The following is a 15,818-nucleotide window of genomic DNA, read 5'->3' as shown; positions in this document are numbered from 1 at the left end:
TCGCAAAGGTTTACCTTCGTATTGTGTATTGCGTCGTATCTTTAACAATTTAAAATTACTTAAAGACAGAGTGTTTAGAAAAATGTTTAAGGGTAGTAAAGCGCGAACTTATTCACTGATTAGCGGCGCTGCGATCGCTCAATCGTGACGCTGCTAACTGCGGAACGCTGCTGCAATAGACGGCAGCGATGTGTGCAGTTTGGATACAAGTATGACTCATTGATAAGTTGTAACGAGGCGTACGAGGAAGCTATATAGCTCGCAGGAGAGGGGTGATGAGACAGCACACAGGCGTTCGATCCGTACGTAGTGTGGTGCTGCTGAATCGTCGGTCCCGAGAGTGAAGACAAGTGGTGGTATTTGGTTCTGGATTACGCATCAGTGAGTGTCAAACATTGCGATTGAGGATGGAGTTTCCAGAGCTGGGAAAGCATTGCTCCGAGAGCACCTGCAAGATGCTAGGTAAGTGGATACTACTTCCTCAGCTGGTGATCTAGCGCGAATTTTCAGACAGTCGAGTTGATTTCGCGTTGTATGCAAGCTTTCGGTTTCCAAGGTGGCGCATCTGTCTATTTTATAAACCCTTTCGCCCGCAGCATAAACGTCTGAGTAGTTGGCGTGTTTGTTTTTCAGATTTTCTGCCGGTGAAGTGTGATGCCTGCAGACAGATTTTCTGGTACGTACTGAACAACAACAATTAGCGATATTAGTGCTCGTATGGTGACCTTTCAGGTACAGGCCTACCGAAACTGCAGTTGCCATTCCGTGTGCGTAGTCAAGCGTTGGTTGTGCCATTCCTGACAGTTCGCAGTTGTCGCGCAACTCTCGCTGGTTCTAGAGCCTTCGTTAAAACGTCAGCGTGGTTCTTTCTCTTTTCTTGCGTCATTGTATTTCTAGCCTTGTTCAGTTTCGCATATGGCCTTGCGAAAAAAAAAGTAGAATGCTGCCCTAGCGCAACATTTTAACATTTTTTTTTACTTTTTACGCGCTTCACACAGTGCCTTTCCTACAAAAGAATGCTAAAATGTAACAGTATAGCTAGGGCTTCGTGTTTTCGGAATTTATTTTTCTTGAAAATCGGAAGGTTTTTCGGAGTTTATTTTTTGGCCGAAATTCGACGTTTATCGGAGTTACTTCTAGTAAATTCCCAGTTCGGCCGAAATTAGGAGTTTGGTTTTGAATTATTCTCAATACTCCAATATCTTAGAGGAAGTGATATCTAAACATCAAAACACACGAATAGCATTTTAGTTGTTTGGAAGGTTTGAATGCACAAACGCATATACACGCAAGCACAAATACTTGAATGCAAAATACCCACGTTTGTGCGTATTACAACCTTAGAGCTTGTTGTAACAAATGCAGCACCGGCCAACGCATCAATAACTGTTTGGAACATGGCCTTCCGATAAAGAATGGAACAGGGTCATATTGGCCGTTAATATCGTAGTTTATCGGATAAATCTGAATTGTCAAAAATTTTATCGGCGAGTGTTTATCGGGTTTTTTCGGATTTTTCTGAAAACACGGAGCCTTAAGTATGAGCTTATTGCTGTATGTCAAGTACGTATGACGTTTTGCCTTTCTGGGATTGATTCGTTTGCAGCAAGGATCACTTCCAGTACCAAAATCATGGCTGCACCGTTGGCCTTAGCAAAGATTGCCAGGTGCCCGTGTGCCCACTCTGTAATAGCCCAGTCCCAAGCAAGCGAGGTGACCTACCTGATGTAGCTGTAAGCAGCCATATTGACCGTGACTGCCAGTCTGATCCGGCTCAAGCAAAACGCAAGGTGCGTATTTCATACATGCACATGCTGCTGCCTATATATGGGAGTCAAAGGACTGAGTCAAATATATGTTTTGCATGAGTTATGGTTCCTATACTAATGATCACTGTCTTAAGCGTCTTCGGTGCAAGGCAACCGATGTGTTTATATTATATGCTGTGAAATGCAAATAGATGTCAATGTTGACATTAAAGTTCACTTTGCATTGCTTGCAACACTATTGTACAGTTGAAACATTATATCAACTGATCTGTAGTCGTTGAAGATGTGATTTTTGACATCACTCCCCAATATCTGCTGCTTAAAGGGTGGTGACAACATACTTTGAAATCGACAATATGAGGAATGTTGAAACCATCCTTATCCTGCCCTCTATGCAACTGACAGGGAATGGAAGAGCTAAATATAATAACTTACTTGTACTCGGGGAGTATTTGGCTGGGTATACTGAACTTTGTACGGTAGAACGCCACGTTCCCGAGCTGCGACCTGCTGGTGGCACTAAAACACGCAAAGGGAAAGAAACGGAGTGATTTAGTGCACTTGCTGTGAGCTACTGCAAGCACTGTGTGACTTCCTGCAAGCACTTCTATATGGGCCCGATTCCTTGAGAATTTCGGGAAAAAGTGTCCTGCTGAGAGACGGGAGTTTTTTGAACATTTGTTTCACTGCTGTTTTTGTTGATTTGTAATGAAAAAAAAAAAAAAAATCTCCTTGCAGGCTTATGTCAATCGTTGCTCCGTGAAGGGTTGCAAGCAGAAAGAACTGATTCCCCTGAAGTGCACACATTGCAGCCTCAACCATTGTCTGAAGCACAGGTTTCCAGATGACCACAACTGCACAGGAAAGGGAATGACCCCCTCTGGGTAAGTGACCAGGGTTTCCTGTAAGAACCGGTCCAATCGTGTAACCTTTTGCTAGGCTTACGTGTAAAGTCGGCTGCTGAGGTGAACGCTTTTCTTGTTGTTTTTTACATTGCGTTTTACAGTCATTGAAAGAGATTTGGTAAGATGAAATCTTTTTTTTATGACATGCCAGCTGTAAAATGCATGCTTGTTCAGTTTTCTTTCCAACAAGGAAACAAATTCTCGCTTTTATGCCATTTCCTTGCGTATTTAAGGTGCTATCTGAATGTGCCACCAGCCACAGTAGTGCCGCATAGCTTACTTAAATATTCTACCGAGCAGGGCTATAGGTAAGAAGGTCCAGCTTTGGCAAGACCTAGTGCATTGACTTTGAAAGTTGGTACCCGTTTTATATAGCCAGGCAGGCCACTACTTTGGTGTGGATATTTGACCTGACATTTGCATTCATTGCACATTGCACTATCCATAGTACCTTAGCAGCTAAGGTGTGCTGCTAAGCTAGAGGACATGGGTTTGATTCCCAATTCTGGTGGCCGTATTTCGGTGGGGGTGAAACTTGAGAATACCCGTGTACTTTGATTTAGGTGCATGTTAAAGAAGCCTAGCTGGTCACAATTAATACGCAGTCCCACAGTGCTGCATGCCTCATGCTTTTATTGTTTTGGCATTTGAAGCATAATAATTTATTCTTAACTTTAATTGTGGATCGTGTGTTGCTTTGTTACCAGTCGTCCTGCTCCTCCTTTCCCTGCGTCTCCTCGTTGCCAAATTCCAAGGCAGGTGACACGCTCTGTTGTCATTTCCATCTTGCAGCTTATACCGCTCTTGTGCGTTCTATCGGTTGTGAGCTTGACGTGGGTACACATTATCCTTAAGGTGCTGTGTACACATTTGTTCACTCTATTTGTTCTTGGCAATTGTGACCAGTGATAGTGAAGAAAACACATTGGACATTGAGCTTAGGTGGGCTACGTTCAACCTTCTCCACACTTAATTCGTATTTATTTAGATGCCAGCGTGCTGCATATAGTTAAAGATGGTTACTTTAGTAGCGACACTATTACATTTCACAGGATGTGCAGTATGTTACTTTAAACAGCAATGGTTAAAGAATAATGCTTGCAGCCATTCATGTACTTAAAGTCGGTGATGCAATTCTTTTATGCACGAATGCTGTATGAATGACTGCACGAATAAATATGTATTTAATTACTCCGTAATTACCATGGTTGGCTAGAATATGTACGAAGCAACATCACGCCACCTTTACTTTCTTGCAGCAGTGAGTGCAGTCCCTTGCGATATTATTTGATTCGCACCTAGTAACATTTGGTCCCTGTTAATAGCAAATGTTTTTAGGAGCGTAACCTAAGTTCCAGAGGCGACCGCTACAGGCGCAGCTCGCGCGGAGGACAGGTCTTCCTTTTGTTCTTCGAGTGCCTTGATGATGACATTACTGCAGGCATAACCGCATATAGCATAGCCAACTGTAGCATGCGCACACTCGTGCGAAAGAGAAGTCTTCTTTCTCTTGTTCTTCGAGAGACTTGATGATAATAACCCAGGCAAAACCCGATCATCCGATTACCCAACTTACCCGACTATCTTCGAGCCAGCTCCTCAATCATCATTCACTTTGTGGATATGGCGTGATTTTTTTTTTCATGGAGGACTACACACAGTACATGTTCTATTCGAGTGTTCGTACTGCATAGAAATTGGCAGAGTGATTTGCTCTTGCCACTATTTTACTAATATTTCTGTGTCATGGTAGAAAAGAAAAAAAGCCTCTGGAATGCATCGAAATGTACTTGCATTAATATTTTGTTCGTCGTCTAGTTTTTATTTTGCAAGGTGCTTGCGGGCAGAGCCCTAAGTAGTAGTTTGAAGTGAGACGGTGCATCTTCAAGTAAACAAAGTAGTAGTACCTATTGTTCAACTCTCAAGCAAGTGAACACACTTTCACTGTACAGACCAGACTGATAGATGGGCTGGAAGGTTGGTGGACAGGGTGAGGAAAAACAGCGCTGGGCAGTGGTCAACGATGCACATTTGTAGGTAATGCTATGCTATTGAAATCATCAACAGAAGCCATAGTACATCAATTTTCGAACGCTAATAGCAGCAACTTATGACGTGCATATTCAGTTTAACTTCTTTTTTAAAGTTTCCTCTAGTAGTGGCTGCATTGTGCCTTTGTTTCAGAATTGACAGAGCTCGCTCCTTGCTTTCCTCTTGGATGCTGACTATTCGAAGAGTATGTTGCCATTGCGTAAGGATTATTGGTCCTGCCAGTACTTGGTCATACCTGACTTGCACACAAGTTTGCATTGGCTTATGGGGCAAGGGAGATGGGACAGCTGCTTTTTCAGAGCAGCAACAACAAGATATTTTTTTTATGGCTGGTCTTTTTGTATGTTTGAATGTAATCCTTCTTTATTACCAAACAGTTCAGCAGAGCCAGGCAATCTAAACGGTCACACCTCTAAGGGACCGAGTTGCATTCTACAAGAATGAGATGCTTAACCGAACAAGTTCCTCGAACTTTCTCTGTCAGAATTACTTTTGAGACCCATGATGTAACACTAGTATACTGATTGTTTCTACACAGTTAAAAACAAAGTTTTGACCTTTGTTTGTTTCACTAGCAGTTGCCACTTTCCTACCAGGTGAGTGAGTTCAGTATTGCCAGTAATAACTGATATGCAGTTTTTATTGTGCGTCTTGTTAAAGGAACACTAAAGACAAATATGAAGTCGGCGTGGATTGCTGAAATAGTGTTCCAGAAACCCCGTAGTGCTTGTTTCATGCCAGGGAAATGCTTAGTTTGAAAGAAAATCGCGTTTTAATGGTCTGCATGTCGTTGGCGCAATTCAAGCCACCCGCCTCTGAGAATGCTCGTACGACGTAGCATTCGCCATGTCCACCCTCTCCTGCCCGCAGCGCGGATTCCGGCGAAAACAGAACTAGCGCCATTCTCAAGAGCAATGTCAAGCCCTTTTTTCTGTGAATTAAACCGAAACACTCAAGTTTCGTTTTATTTCATCTTGTAATGCTCTGCAGTTTTCTTTTCTGTCATGAGTAGTGATTAGCTGTACTGAGGAACTTCTTGATTACTAAAGCACTTCTGTGCATAATATAGTGATGTTTCAGAGGTTCTCAAGCATTGATCTTTCACTCTCTGACATAAAAAGTTATTTGCCTTTAGTCTCCCTTTAATAAGCAGCACTCCCATGCCTTTTTTTCCCAGTGACTGTGCCTCATCTGCAGTATGGCTTAGATGAACATCATCTCTAAACTTGCATGCTTTCCTTGTAGTGCTGCTGCCATGGCCAGGCTTCAGCAGAAGGCCCCCAGCCCCGCGCTCAAGCGAGTGGCCGCAGCATCGGCGTGCGGAGCACAAAGCCAGCGCGCTAGCGTTTCTCACCTGCAGACTGAAGACGAAGCCTTGGCATGGGCTCTGCAGCAGTCTCTCTATGAAGCTGAACTTCAGGGCCACAGGTGAGCCCAGCGTTCAGTGTACAGACGGGCCCACAGTTAAAGGGAACACTTGCGCGCAGGGCATGTCTGGATTTTGCCCTCTTGCAAAAAGATAGTGGCTTAGATTTGCATAAGACCACTAGTGGTTGTCACTTGTGACTAGTTTCACAGACTAGTGCTGTGCATGAAGAATGTTTCCTCGTCTACATGCTGTGAGGGGGCCAGCAACATGAATGCTGCTCATTCGAGTCTTCCCTTTCACAGTGCCCGTACTGTACAGCTGAACTTCAATATAACAAACTACTAGTGCGTGTTGGAATAAGCTTTTGATATATTGCAAACTTCATTGCTCTGAGGTTTTGGTATTTCACTTGCACAATACTGTTACACATTCCTGATGTCCTAGCATTCTACTACAATGTGCATCATACTTTCCTATGAGAATCTAAATCAAAGATTCTCGAACCTGATTGCAGGTGTCTGAGAATCTAGGCCAATACAAACTTGAGAAAAGGCATTTGGTCTATAAACCCTTATATGTTTCTAGACAGTACGAAAGCAGCTGAAGTTTGAGACCTTGGTTTTGTGATGAACATGAATATTCACGAGTTTCTTGCAATCATATTTAGTAGTAATGCTTCTAACTAACGTTAGAATCTTAAATCTCGTAAAAGCATACGATCTGTTGGCAGGAAGGGTGCGTAGCAGTAATTTTGTGCTTTGTTGCTGTTGTCTTTTCTTACAGCCCTGATCAGCATGGACGTAGGAGAAGGACATCGTCAAGGGTAAGCACGTCAGAAATGACAGAAATGACGTCATTTTTACTTAAAGCTAAAGCTAAATCTTGGCTTTAATGCTGGTGGGAAGGCAACAAGAGGGACTTAGTATGGCAAATAAGGGGCCTACTTCCAACAGATGTTTATTGAAAGGATTACACATACGTATAAAGGGGGTCATATATGTGCGAAGAACCTGTTGCCCTTCTTGTTCTTTTTTTTCCTTTTGCTCAGTAAAACAAAAAGCTAGCTTTCAGCAAGCATCATCAATCGGAATTCAGCACCTTGTTTTTAACCTGCGAGCATGGCCCTGTGGCTTGGCGTTGTGCTGCTGGACAATAGGTTGCGGGTTTGATTCCTGGAAACAATCGAAATTAATATGGAGCCCTCCATTGTGGTGTCCCTTATAGCCAAAACTCCAGAACTTTAGCTTGTTTTGCACGCATTTTTCCTCTTTGTCGTATTGATACCCCAAGTGCCATCTTGCAAGTTTTAAGGACGCACCAACTGATGAAGTTATTTTATTAATGGCTCGCTAAGAAGACTGTTTGGATTACACTTTAAAGATTACATGACTTTTGTGCTTGTGTACGCTATATGCCTTATTTGGTGTCAGAGTAACAAGTTGATCATTTGACTGTCCAACACACCCAAAGTAACATCCACTCCCTTTGTCTGCTCTTTCACAGCAAAAGTCTGAGAAGAGCTGCTTTGTCTCCTAGTCGACAGGCGCATGTCTCTACGACACGCAGCGTGGCCACCGCTGTGCAATCCGTCCAGTGGCCTCAATATTCTGCACTTGTTGGGCTCTGAAAAAGTTGTGTGCCTTTCGTCACCATTATATTGTTGTTACTCTTTTACCCCAGCATGATTGCTGAACATTCCCATGTATCTCGCTGTATTAACGTCATACTTGAACGGTCATTCTGACAGCGCCCTGGCAGTGTTGTTAAAGGGGTCATGAACCACTTTTCCAAGTAATGATCTAATGACCTTAGTATTGGAGTTTACTGCCTCCCGAATCGATTGCCGCAAAAATCTCTCGAATCCGTCAAGAATCAGCGGAGTTACGGGGGTTTGGCGCACGCTCCCAGCGCTTTCTCTCTTTTCTCGTGCCAACGAGCACACTGGAAGCTAGACAGGGTGGGATGGCATGGGGGAAAGAAATTACGTCAGCGTGCGTCATGAAACTCGATTGCTCTCCCGCAGTGATTCGCTTGCGCCAGTGCGGCTACCGTGTACTGAGGAGTGCGGCGCTGGCAAGTGGTGCCACCCCACGGCAAGTGCATCTGATCCGAACGCCGCTCTCGATTTAAGTCTGCTATCGGCCAATAAGCATGCTATGTCTCTCGTGACATAAACTGGCAGATCCGCGACGTCAATGTGCAGACGCCCCGCCCACCGACGAGAGTGAGAACCGTGCTCTGTTTGAAAAGAGGGCGCCTGAGGAAACGGCAACTTCGCGCTCCGCTTGTGGCCTTTACGCGACGCGCACGGCTGTATAAATATTTGGCAGAGCAGTTCATAGCCGTGTCAGCTTTCCGCAGGATGTGTTTTTTCAACAAGCTCAAGGGGTGCTTCATGACCCCTTTATGGTTGTGCAAGACAGCCAAGAAAGTCTTATTATGAGAGCAAAAGGGTTGAATGGTTTGGGCTTCATTATCATCCACCTGGGGCCACTGTAGTTACTATCACGGACAACCTTTAGTGCTGCCGAACTTCTCCCAAGTTACAAATCCGATATGGCCCAAGTTACCACACTCGGAGAGCCATCTTTGTTTTTAAGTCTTTATTATTGAAATAAAAAGCTTGAATGTATCTTCCATATTTGTCACATTTTTTTTTCTTTGTGTACGTGTGTCCCAGCTCCTTTTTTTGTTATTGTACAAGTGGGATTGACATGAGCAACTTCCATTCAACAACATTGTTTAAAAAAAAAATGCTGGTGTCATGGTCCTCGCATCAAGTGGTGCGAGGGTCCTGGGCTTATTTCGTTCCATTTTATCTGGTACATGCAAATGACAGCTCTAACAAACGTATAACTACACAGGAGAAAAATACATCTTATTACAACAGCAACATCTCTCTCTTTGTAATCGTGAGATATACCTTGGAACATTCGCAATGCTGTACTGCAATGACGAGCCAGCACTTCATAATGCACTTTATTGCTACAACCCACACCTTGACCAGGGCTTAAATGAAAATGTAAAATTATCATTGCTCATATAATCTCTCAAAAAAACTTGTTTTCTGAAAACTTGAGATTCTCTGATGGGTGTTATGTATTGCTGGCCTTGCACAAAAACTCCCTCGGAAACGCAGGCATCGGTCCATGTTTATAAAATTGCACATTGTCAGAAAAATCTTACCACGAATAAAGAAACAAAAAAGTGTATAACACACTGGAAGAACAACTCTTCCGTTAGCGGTGCAAAATGCCGTTTAAATGCGCTGTTATAACAAGGTTTCTTGAAAATGAGCCAGCAGAACTACGATAACAACAAATATATCTAGAAATTCTGCCACAAACAAAAAAAACTTGGGTGTTCAACAATACATTCCACTGAGATGGTTTACCAGCAGAACTATTTGTTCTACGTGAGCACTTTTCTTTTATTTTTTTTTTTTTGTGAGAGAAAATAACATCTAGTAAGATCTTTTTTTTTTTGCAATGTCAGCCATGATGGACACGAGATTAGCAGTAAAAAGAGTTCGGGGTACTGCTGGATGGTTTGTTAGTATCTGCAATGTTGTTTCCCTCAAACAGAAGGTCCTATTTTCTTGTACATAGCGATAAAGTTGTTTAATGCTGTGTCGGGGGATATTGGACCTCACTAATACAGCCACAACAAAAGTGGGTGTGCTAGCTCCAATGTTTAATTGAAAGGCCTCAGCAAGAAAACTAAGATTAGTGAAACATACTGGAATCATGCATCCTCATATGAGCCGTTTATGCATGTGTTTCCCCAAATTGCAATGTTCCACTTACTCTCAAGGTGGGGACAGTAGTTCAGCTTAACCTTGTAAGCCATAAATCGGCAGTTCCAAGAGATTCATTGATGGTATTCATTGACGGAAGTGTTGCAATGAGGGGTGTGATCAGCCGCTGGATTTGCAGCAGTATATACAACTCTCTGTTGATTACAACATTCAGACATTTGCCATTTCTGGTTACTTTGCTGTCAGTTGAATGAATGGTACTCTGCTGGTTTTAATGAACTGAATGAGCTAGAGCTGTACCGACATGTCAGGAATAAAGTGGAAGGCTTGATTATCGACACGACCGAGATGTACTGCCTGCGCGCTCTTGGAGCTGAAATTGTCCGCTTATGAAAGCCTTCTCAACTCGCTTCGCTGGGACACTTTTTCCTTTCATCTCGTGGCCACCATGGCTAGAAACATGTCGGAAAAGCTTTGTACGAGGTTGGCAGACCTGCTTTCTGTATCTGCAACACTGTACACGTGTATGAATGCATGTCGGCCGACACATTTTTTTCAAGGCAACTCTGTGAAATAGTGGACTGTAAAGCAAAGAAAGAGCTTGGACATACCATTCTTATTATACTTGCAAAAAAAAAAAAAGAGATAAAAGCTTGAGTATCCTTTATGGTTCCCTTTTGTAATCTCCCTGTCTTGTAGTCCTGTGCTGAATGCTACAATTTTACAGCAACCAGAAAATAAAGAGAACAATAGCACATGCAAAGGATAGCAGGAAATGTCGGCCAACATTTGTGGCGCAACCACGCTGACGAATAGAAAGCGCGTTAGCTTTATGGTGCAGGGACATGTAAGAGCTGCAGCATTGATCGGCATGTCTCTAGGCTGTACTGAAGCTTTCAGTGGTAATTTCACATTTTCACAGTGCAACGCTCGGCATCATGCCTGACAGCAAAGCAGGGCACTCTGCAGATTTTCAGTGTTTCTGGTGGAGATAGTAGATCATGCGAGGTGCCTTCGGCTGAAATGAATGGAGCAAATCTAAATTTTTGGCATGGGAAGTTGTGCGGGAATGTATGCTCCTCATTCTTGTATTGGAGGTGGAATCGCAACCTGACAACCCCAACCTCCCCCGTACCCATAGCTGCCTTTTGTGTCCGTTTCAATACCTAAAACAAACAAAAAATACAGATGTGAACTTCCACTTACGTACTTCACTGCAGTTGCAATGATATACGCAGGAAATGCACGCTTTCCTAAGCTGGTATCCAACACAGTTGTAAAGCACAGTAAACATTACAGTAAACACCCTCATGTAAACAGTAAACATTTTTGGGGCTCTTCATTGTCACTGAGACGTACGAGTTCCCATGTGCTGCTTGCAAAGTAATGAAACCTACAAGGCCAAATTTGCACCTCCCTCCTGACCCTATAGGGAATTGAGGGGCCTGTATGCCCCTCCCCCCCCCGCTTTGTTCATGCCTATGATGTTCAGTGGTGTGTGAAAGTAACTGTCAATAATCCAATAAGGTTGGGAAGGGTGTGAATGTCTTAGTATCTTCAAGGAAACGTGAAGAAGACACTTCTTTTACTCCTGATGCACTCGACAGATATATTACGGCATAGAGAAAAGGGGACAAGCTCGCAATTATTGTAAGAAATGGTAGGTAGTTTGGATGTCGCATAAAGGCTGCACTTTTGAACTTCTGTGCTGCACACACTGCTGTGTCAGGCATCGGCTTGTATGGTATTTCCCTATGCTAATTATGTGATACACAAATTAATGGAATGGTTGTCTTTCTAAAGGTTACTCGGCCTACACCTAGTTCCACAGCTCCAATTGACAGGCGATGTCCCTAAAAATGCTTGTACGGCAAAAACCTTGTTTGTGTCTTGTTGAGCGGCCCCTTGAGTGAATTACAGGAGGCGAATGAAGACCTACATCATTGATGATGTCAACTTGCGACGTCACAGGTCGCAAAAATTTGTGACGTCATCACATGGCATCATTGCGTGGTCAATGGTGGGCCGGTCCCGGAGGTAGTGCGACACCTGATGTGCAGAAAGCTTCAGTGGGGGTGGAACAATGCAAATGACTGAGAACTTCATGAGTGCCCCTCAGATTGCATCTTGTTATGTCTTGCAGGAAGTCTGGTGCCCAATTCTTTAGCTTAATGCTTTACCAAGTGTGCAGCAGGCATTTGCCTTCAAGAGTTAAAGAGTGACATGCTGCCAAACTTTTTTTTACTACAGCCTCTCAAAAAATTTACACAAACCGACATTGTCCGAGCGTTGCTGCATGGCTCTGTTAAAACTTGATCATGCACAAAATTTGGCCCACACTGAATGCTAATCAATTTTGCAGAATCACAGAAACTGCACCGATTTTGCGAGTCGCCAATGGTGAAACTCCTTGGCGGCTTCAATCTAAGCCATACATTGATCCACTTCGCTTTACAAAGCATTTTCTTGCGCACTGTCGTTTACAACAGTATTGCAAAAAGTTTGGTGGGGTATTTAGGTTCACTATTGTCCATTACAAAATGTAGCAAGGCTGCCAAAACAAAAACTCAGTGGTGAGAACAAACTGCATACAATATGTCGCCGAGCGTTCTCCCCCACAATGCCAATCGTTGGACTCACAAATGTGCACAGCGTACCGTATGACTTTCCTGAGCATTGTGACCCACAACTGCACCTTGTTCTTGTAAAGCCCGCTGACTACTGTATTTCTTATGAAACACGGCACACCTTGTATGGAGGTGCACTTTGTCTGCCCAAGCGAGATCTGCTTGCACCAGGAGACCAAAATGAGCTGATTGATGGACTATATTTTGGTCCCTATGGGCCTTGCGAAGGAAAAAAAAAAAAAAGAAAGCTCAAAGCAGAAGTGTGGTAGCACCACTGTTGCAACGTTGCCTCACTGCTAGAGGAAAACGTTGGGGGCAGCATTGGTCAGTGCAGACGTGTTAGCAGGTGCCGAGAGTTCTTTGCTCCTTCGACCTTTATCATTCTTCCAGCTTTTCTATGGCTATCGTAAATGCAGTTGTGAGAGAGCGCCCCAATGTGCAAACGGCTCGGTGCCATTCGAGCGAGCTGAGAGCGAAGGAAGAAAGCAGCCTCGGGCATGCGAGAGAAAGGGCAACAACAAAAAAACAAAAAACAAAAGGGAGGCCACATTAGGAGCTGTCCAGTGAGCGAAGAGTCCGCATGAGTGCCGTCAGTGTAGAGGCCAGGTCCGTTGCTTGGTGCATGAGTGAGCCCACGGTGGCACCGTCAACCGCCCCGGTGGCACGTGCGTATGCCACCGCCACTGCTTTGACTTGTTCGACCAGGGACGCCCAGGCAGGGCCGGAGAGGGCCAGCTGCTCAGCAGCTGCGCACATGCTATCCAGCAGCGACATACACGCGGCCAGCTGCGCGGTCACTTGCTCAGAGTTCTCGCTTGCACTGCGCACAAACACCTTGGAAGCAGTCACAAACTGACGCGATTTGGCCAGCAGGGCCTCCCTGGCCTGCCTGTCGCTAGCCGAGGTAGCAACGTCACCTCGAGCGTCCCCGGCCTTGAGGGCGTTTTCAAGTCGTAGCACCATTCCGCAAACCTCCTCCTGTGCGCGCGAGAAAGGAGAGTCTGCCGTGGACTGCTTTGAGCTGCCGTTGTCTTCTGCAGCCTGGCATCTGGGGCAGGCTGAAGACGGGCTGCCCGAACTGAGCGGAGAGCAGGTGCAGCCATTGATCCCATTTAGGAGGCAGGCAGCGCTGCTAGATTCCGAGTTGAGAGAGCTGCTGCGCTGGTGATAACGCCCGTGTGAGCTGCTGCTCAAGTGGCGGCCGCCAGCCCGGCCCACGGAGCCGGAGCGAAGTGACCCTGCCCTGCGTGTGGTCAGCGGACTCGAAGAAGGGTGAGGGCTGGCCGATCCAGAGCGTGCAAAGCCAGCCTGGTCCGTACCACCTAGAAGTGGCTGCTTTGTGTGATCCTGGGGGAATAAGAAAGGTGCTGACAATAGTGCTATTGCTCTACAATGAGAAGGTGACAATGACACAAGCAGACTTCTTTTTTTTTTCATTTTTTTCCTTTCTTTTTCTTTTCAGATATGCAATGAATGCGCACTGAATGAAATAAGGACCCGTTTCTTAGCACATCTCGCAGCTGTATGAATTGGGCATGGTTGCACCTATGTAACAGCTCACTGACTGCTTCATTACAATGTTCCAAGATGGCAAACCAACTACATGCATACCAGGCGATTATTCCGAATTCGAATTATGAGGATGTGTAGGTTTATACTGTTTGTTTGAACAGGACAACTTGACGCTTCAGTGAAGAAAATTTGACTGTCAGGGTAAAGAAAATGGCAGACTGGGCATATCTTTCTTTGTTCTACTGTTGTGGACTTCACACTTCTTGGCAAATAGCAAGAGGGTTTTTCAAATGGGCTTATTTTATACATGTGCTATTGGATATAAACATTATCTCTATTGAAAACATTACTCTCTGCTCACCTGTGCAAGGGAGAGGCCTGGAGGCAGTGGAGGCTTCCCTGCTGTTCCTTTCCTACTTAAACCTGGGCTCACGGGACCCTGGAGATTCGTCCACGAATGTGACCGAGCCACTTGCCGCTGAGTTAGCGAACTTCCCGAAACCTGGATGTTGTCGCAGCTCCCCGTACGGTCTCGCTTTGGTGCCGTCCCAGATGCTGCCAAATCAGAGCTACTGCTACCACTACCTGCCACCCTCCGCAGCCTTGGTGGCACCCGCGGTTTGCCAAATGCCACGTCTTCATATTCGTGAAGCCCGTTCTGAAGTGATTGCGGGGCCGAGTGCGTTTCCTGCGACCCTCTCGAAAGCTCGCAGTTCTCGTATGTGTGGCTGTCGTCGGAGCCTCGCCGCTCTCTCACCGTGGGACTAGGTGGGTTGGCAGGCTCGAGCAGGCTGCCGTACGACAGCACTTTCAGGCTTTCAAATGCGGGTGGCTCCAAGGCGGGACTGTTGGCTTCTGTGCTGGCACCGCCTATGAAGCGGCGCATGTCCTCGGAGGCACGCTCGAAGCGGGCCAGCACTTCGTTCTGCTCTTCATCGCAGCTCGGAGGTGGTGGTGGGATGATGTATGAGGCGATGTCGTCATCACCGTCTGGCAGCAGCATCGGGGGCATGTCATCCGATAACGTTGGGGGCGGGGGCACGGTCACACTCGCGATGAAGCTCTCCAGATCTTGGCAGCCCAGCTGCTGAAAAATGGCATCGCAGCCCAGCTCATTGCCTGTAGCACGCATCTCGGTCAGTGCGTCACAGAGGTCGTCCAATTCAGCCACCACTCGTGCCGAGTCAACCTGGTCGGTGTCAGTAGCCTGCAGTGTGCAGTCTGTAGAAAAGACGGGCACAAAATAAAGCCGTGCACAATGCTTCAGTGAAACTAGTGTTGTAAAATAGCATTGTTTATTAAACAATAGACTATTGTTACCCACCTTCACATTATTTAGTTCACGAGATACTAGTTTTTCAGCTGGCTTGAAAAAAAAAAAATTACGTAAAACTGAACCTATAATCAGTTTTTCTCATAATTATAAAGCTCTACAAAAAAGAAATTACTCATAGATATTGCAGGAAACATTGCCTAAGATTAAGGAGGCTGTAGAATGCCAGGATCGTGAACAACTTCTTTATTAATAAACAGTTAGTAGCTTAGTAGCTACGAACATAGCAGGCTGGCTGACGAATAATCCCGAATCCCTTTTCGTTCGTGTCCTTCACACAAACAGCACTGACCGACGCCCCCACAACCGTGTCTCTGCGGTAGGTGGCGCTACCAACTATACGTGAGCACACAACACCTCCCCTCTAGTCATAGCCATAATGCTTCAGTAGGCGCAGAGGTCTTCCAGATCGGGAGGTTGGTCCAGAAGCCTGGCGCTGCATTGATGAGGAAGATGCCGAATGAGTAGTATCAATGGTCGGTTGGGTTGCTGTC

The 15,818-nt window shown here is 45.2% G+C and overlaps 2 protein-coding genes across 3 annotated transcripts in view; one reads left to right on the top strand and one right to left on the bottom strand.

Moving 5' to 3' along the window:
- Window positions 1–186: 186 nt before the first annotated feature.
- Window positions 187–8,732, top strand: LOC119382885 (AN1-type zinc finger protein 2A). Its single transcript, XM_037650779.2, has 7 exons — window positions 187–462; window positions 634–676; window positions 1,607–1,790; window positions 2,508–2,653; window positions 5,972–6,154; window positions 6,879–6,918; window positions 7,599–8,732. Exons 1-7 carry the CDS (start codon window positions 408–410, stop codon window positions 7,629–7,631), a joined length of 684 nt encoding a protein of 227 aa, XP_037506707.1. The 5' UTR covers window positions 187–407; the 3' UTR covers window positions 7,632–8,732.
- Window positions 8,684–15,818, bottom strand: part of LOC119382879 (uncharacterized) — a 476,078-nt gene continuing 468,943 nt past the window's right edge. For both annotated transcript variants that reach the window (XM_037650771.2, XM_037650772.2), the window contains 2 exons: window positions 14,353–15,212; window positions 8,684–13,826 (listed from right to left, as the gene is read on the bottom strand). In XM_037650771.2, coding sequence (XP_037506699.1) covers window positions 13,029–13,826; window positions 14,353–15,212 — 1,658 coding nt within the window. In that variant the 3' untranslated portion in view covers window positions 8,684–13,028. The remainder of the gene's footprint in view (window positions 13,827–14,352; window positions 15,213–15,818) is intronic.

This window comes from Rhipicephalus sanguineus, chromosome 2 (genome assembly GCF_013339695.2).
Source record: "Rhipicephalus sanguineus isolate Rsan-2018 chromosome 2, BIME_Rsan_1.4, whole genome shotgun sequence".
Taxonomy (NCBI): Eukaryota; Metazoa; Arthropoda; class Arachnida; order Ixodida; family Ixodidae; genus Rhipicephalus; species Rhipicephalus sanguineus.
Note: the sequence above shows the minus strand (reverse complement) of the source record. Positions and strands in the feature narration are given on the sequence as shown.

Excerpts from the sequence above, each read along its gene's own strand:
- LOC119382885 (XM_037650779.2), top strand. The coding sequence starts at position 408 with ATGGAGTTTCCAGAGCTGGGAAAGCATTGCTCCGAGAGCACCTGCAAG. Across the intron at positions 1,791-2,507 it reads CGGCTCAAGCAAAACGCAAG|GCTTATGTCAATCGTTGCTC; the intron begins GTGCGTATTTCA and ends ATCTCCTTGCAG. Across the intron at positions 6,919-7,598 it reads GGAGAAGGACATCGTCAAGG|CAAAAGTCTGAGAAGAGCTG; the intron begins GTAAGCACGTCA and ends GCTCTTTCACAG.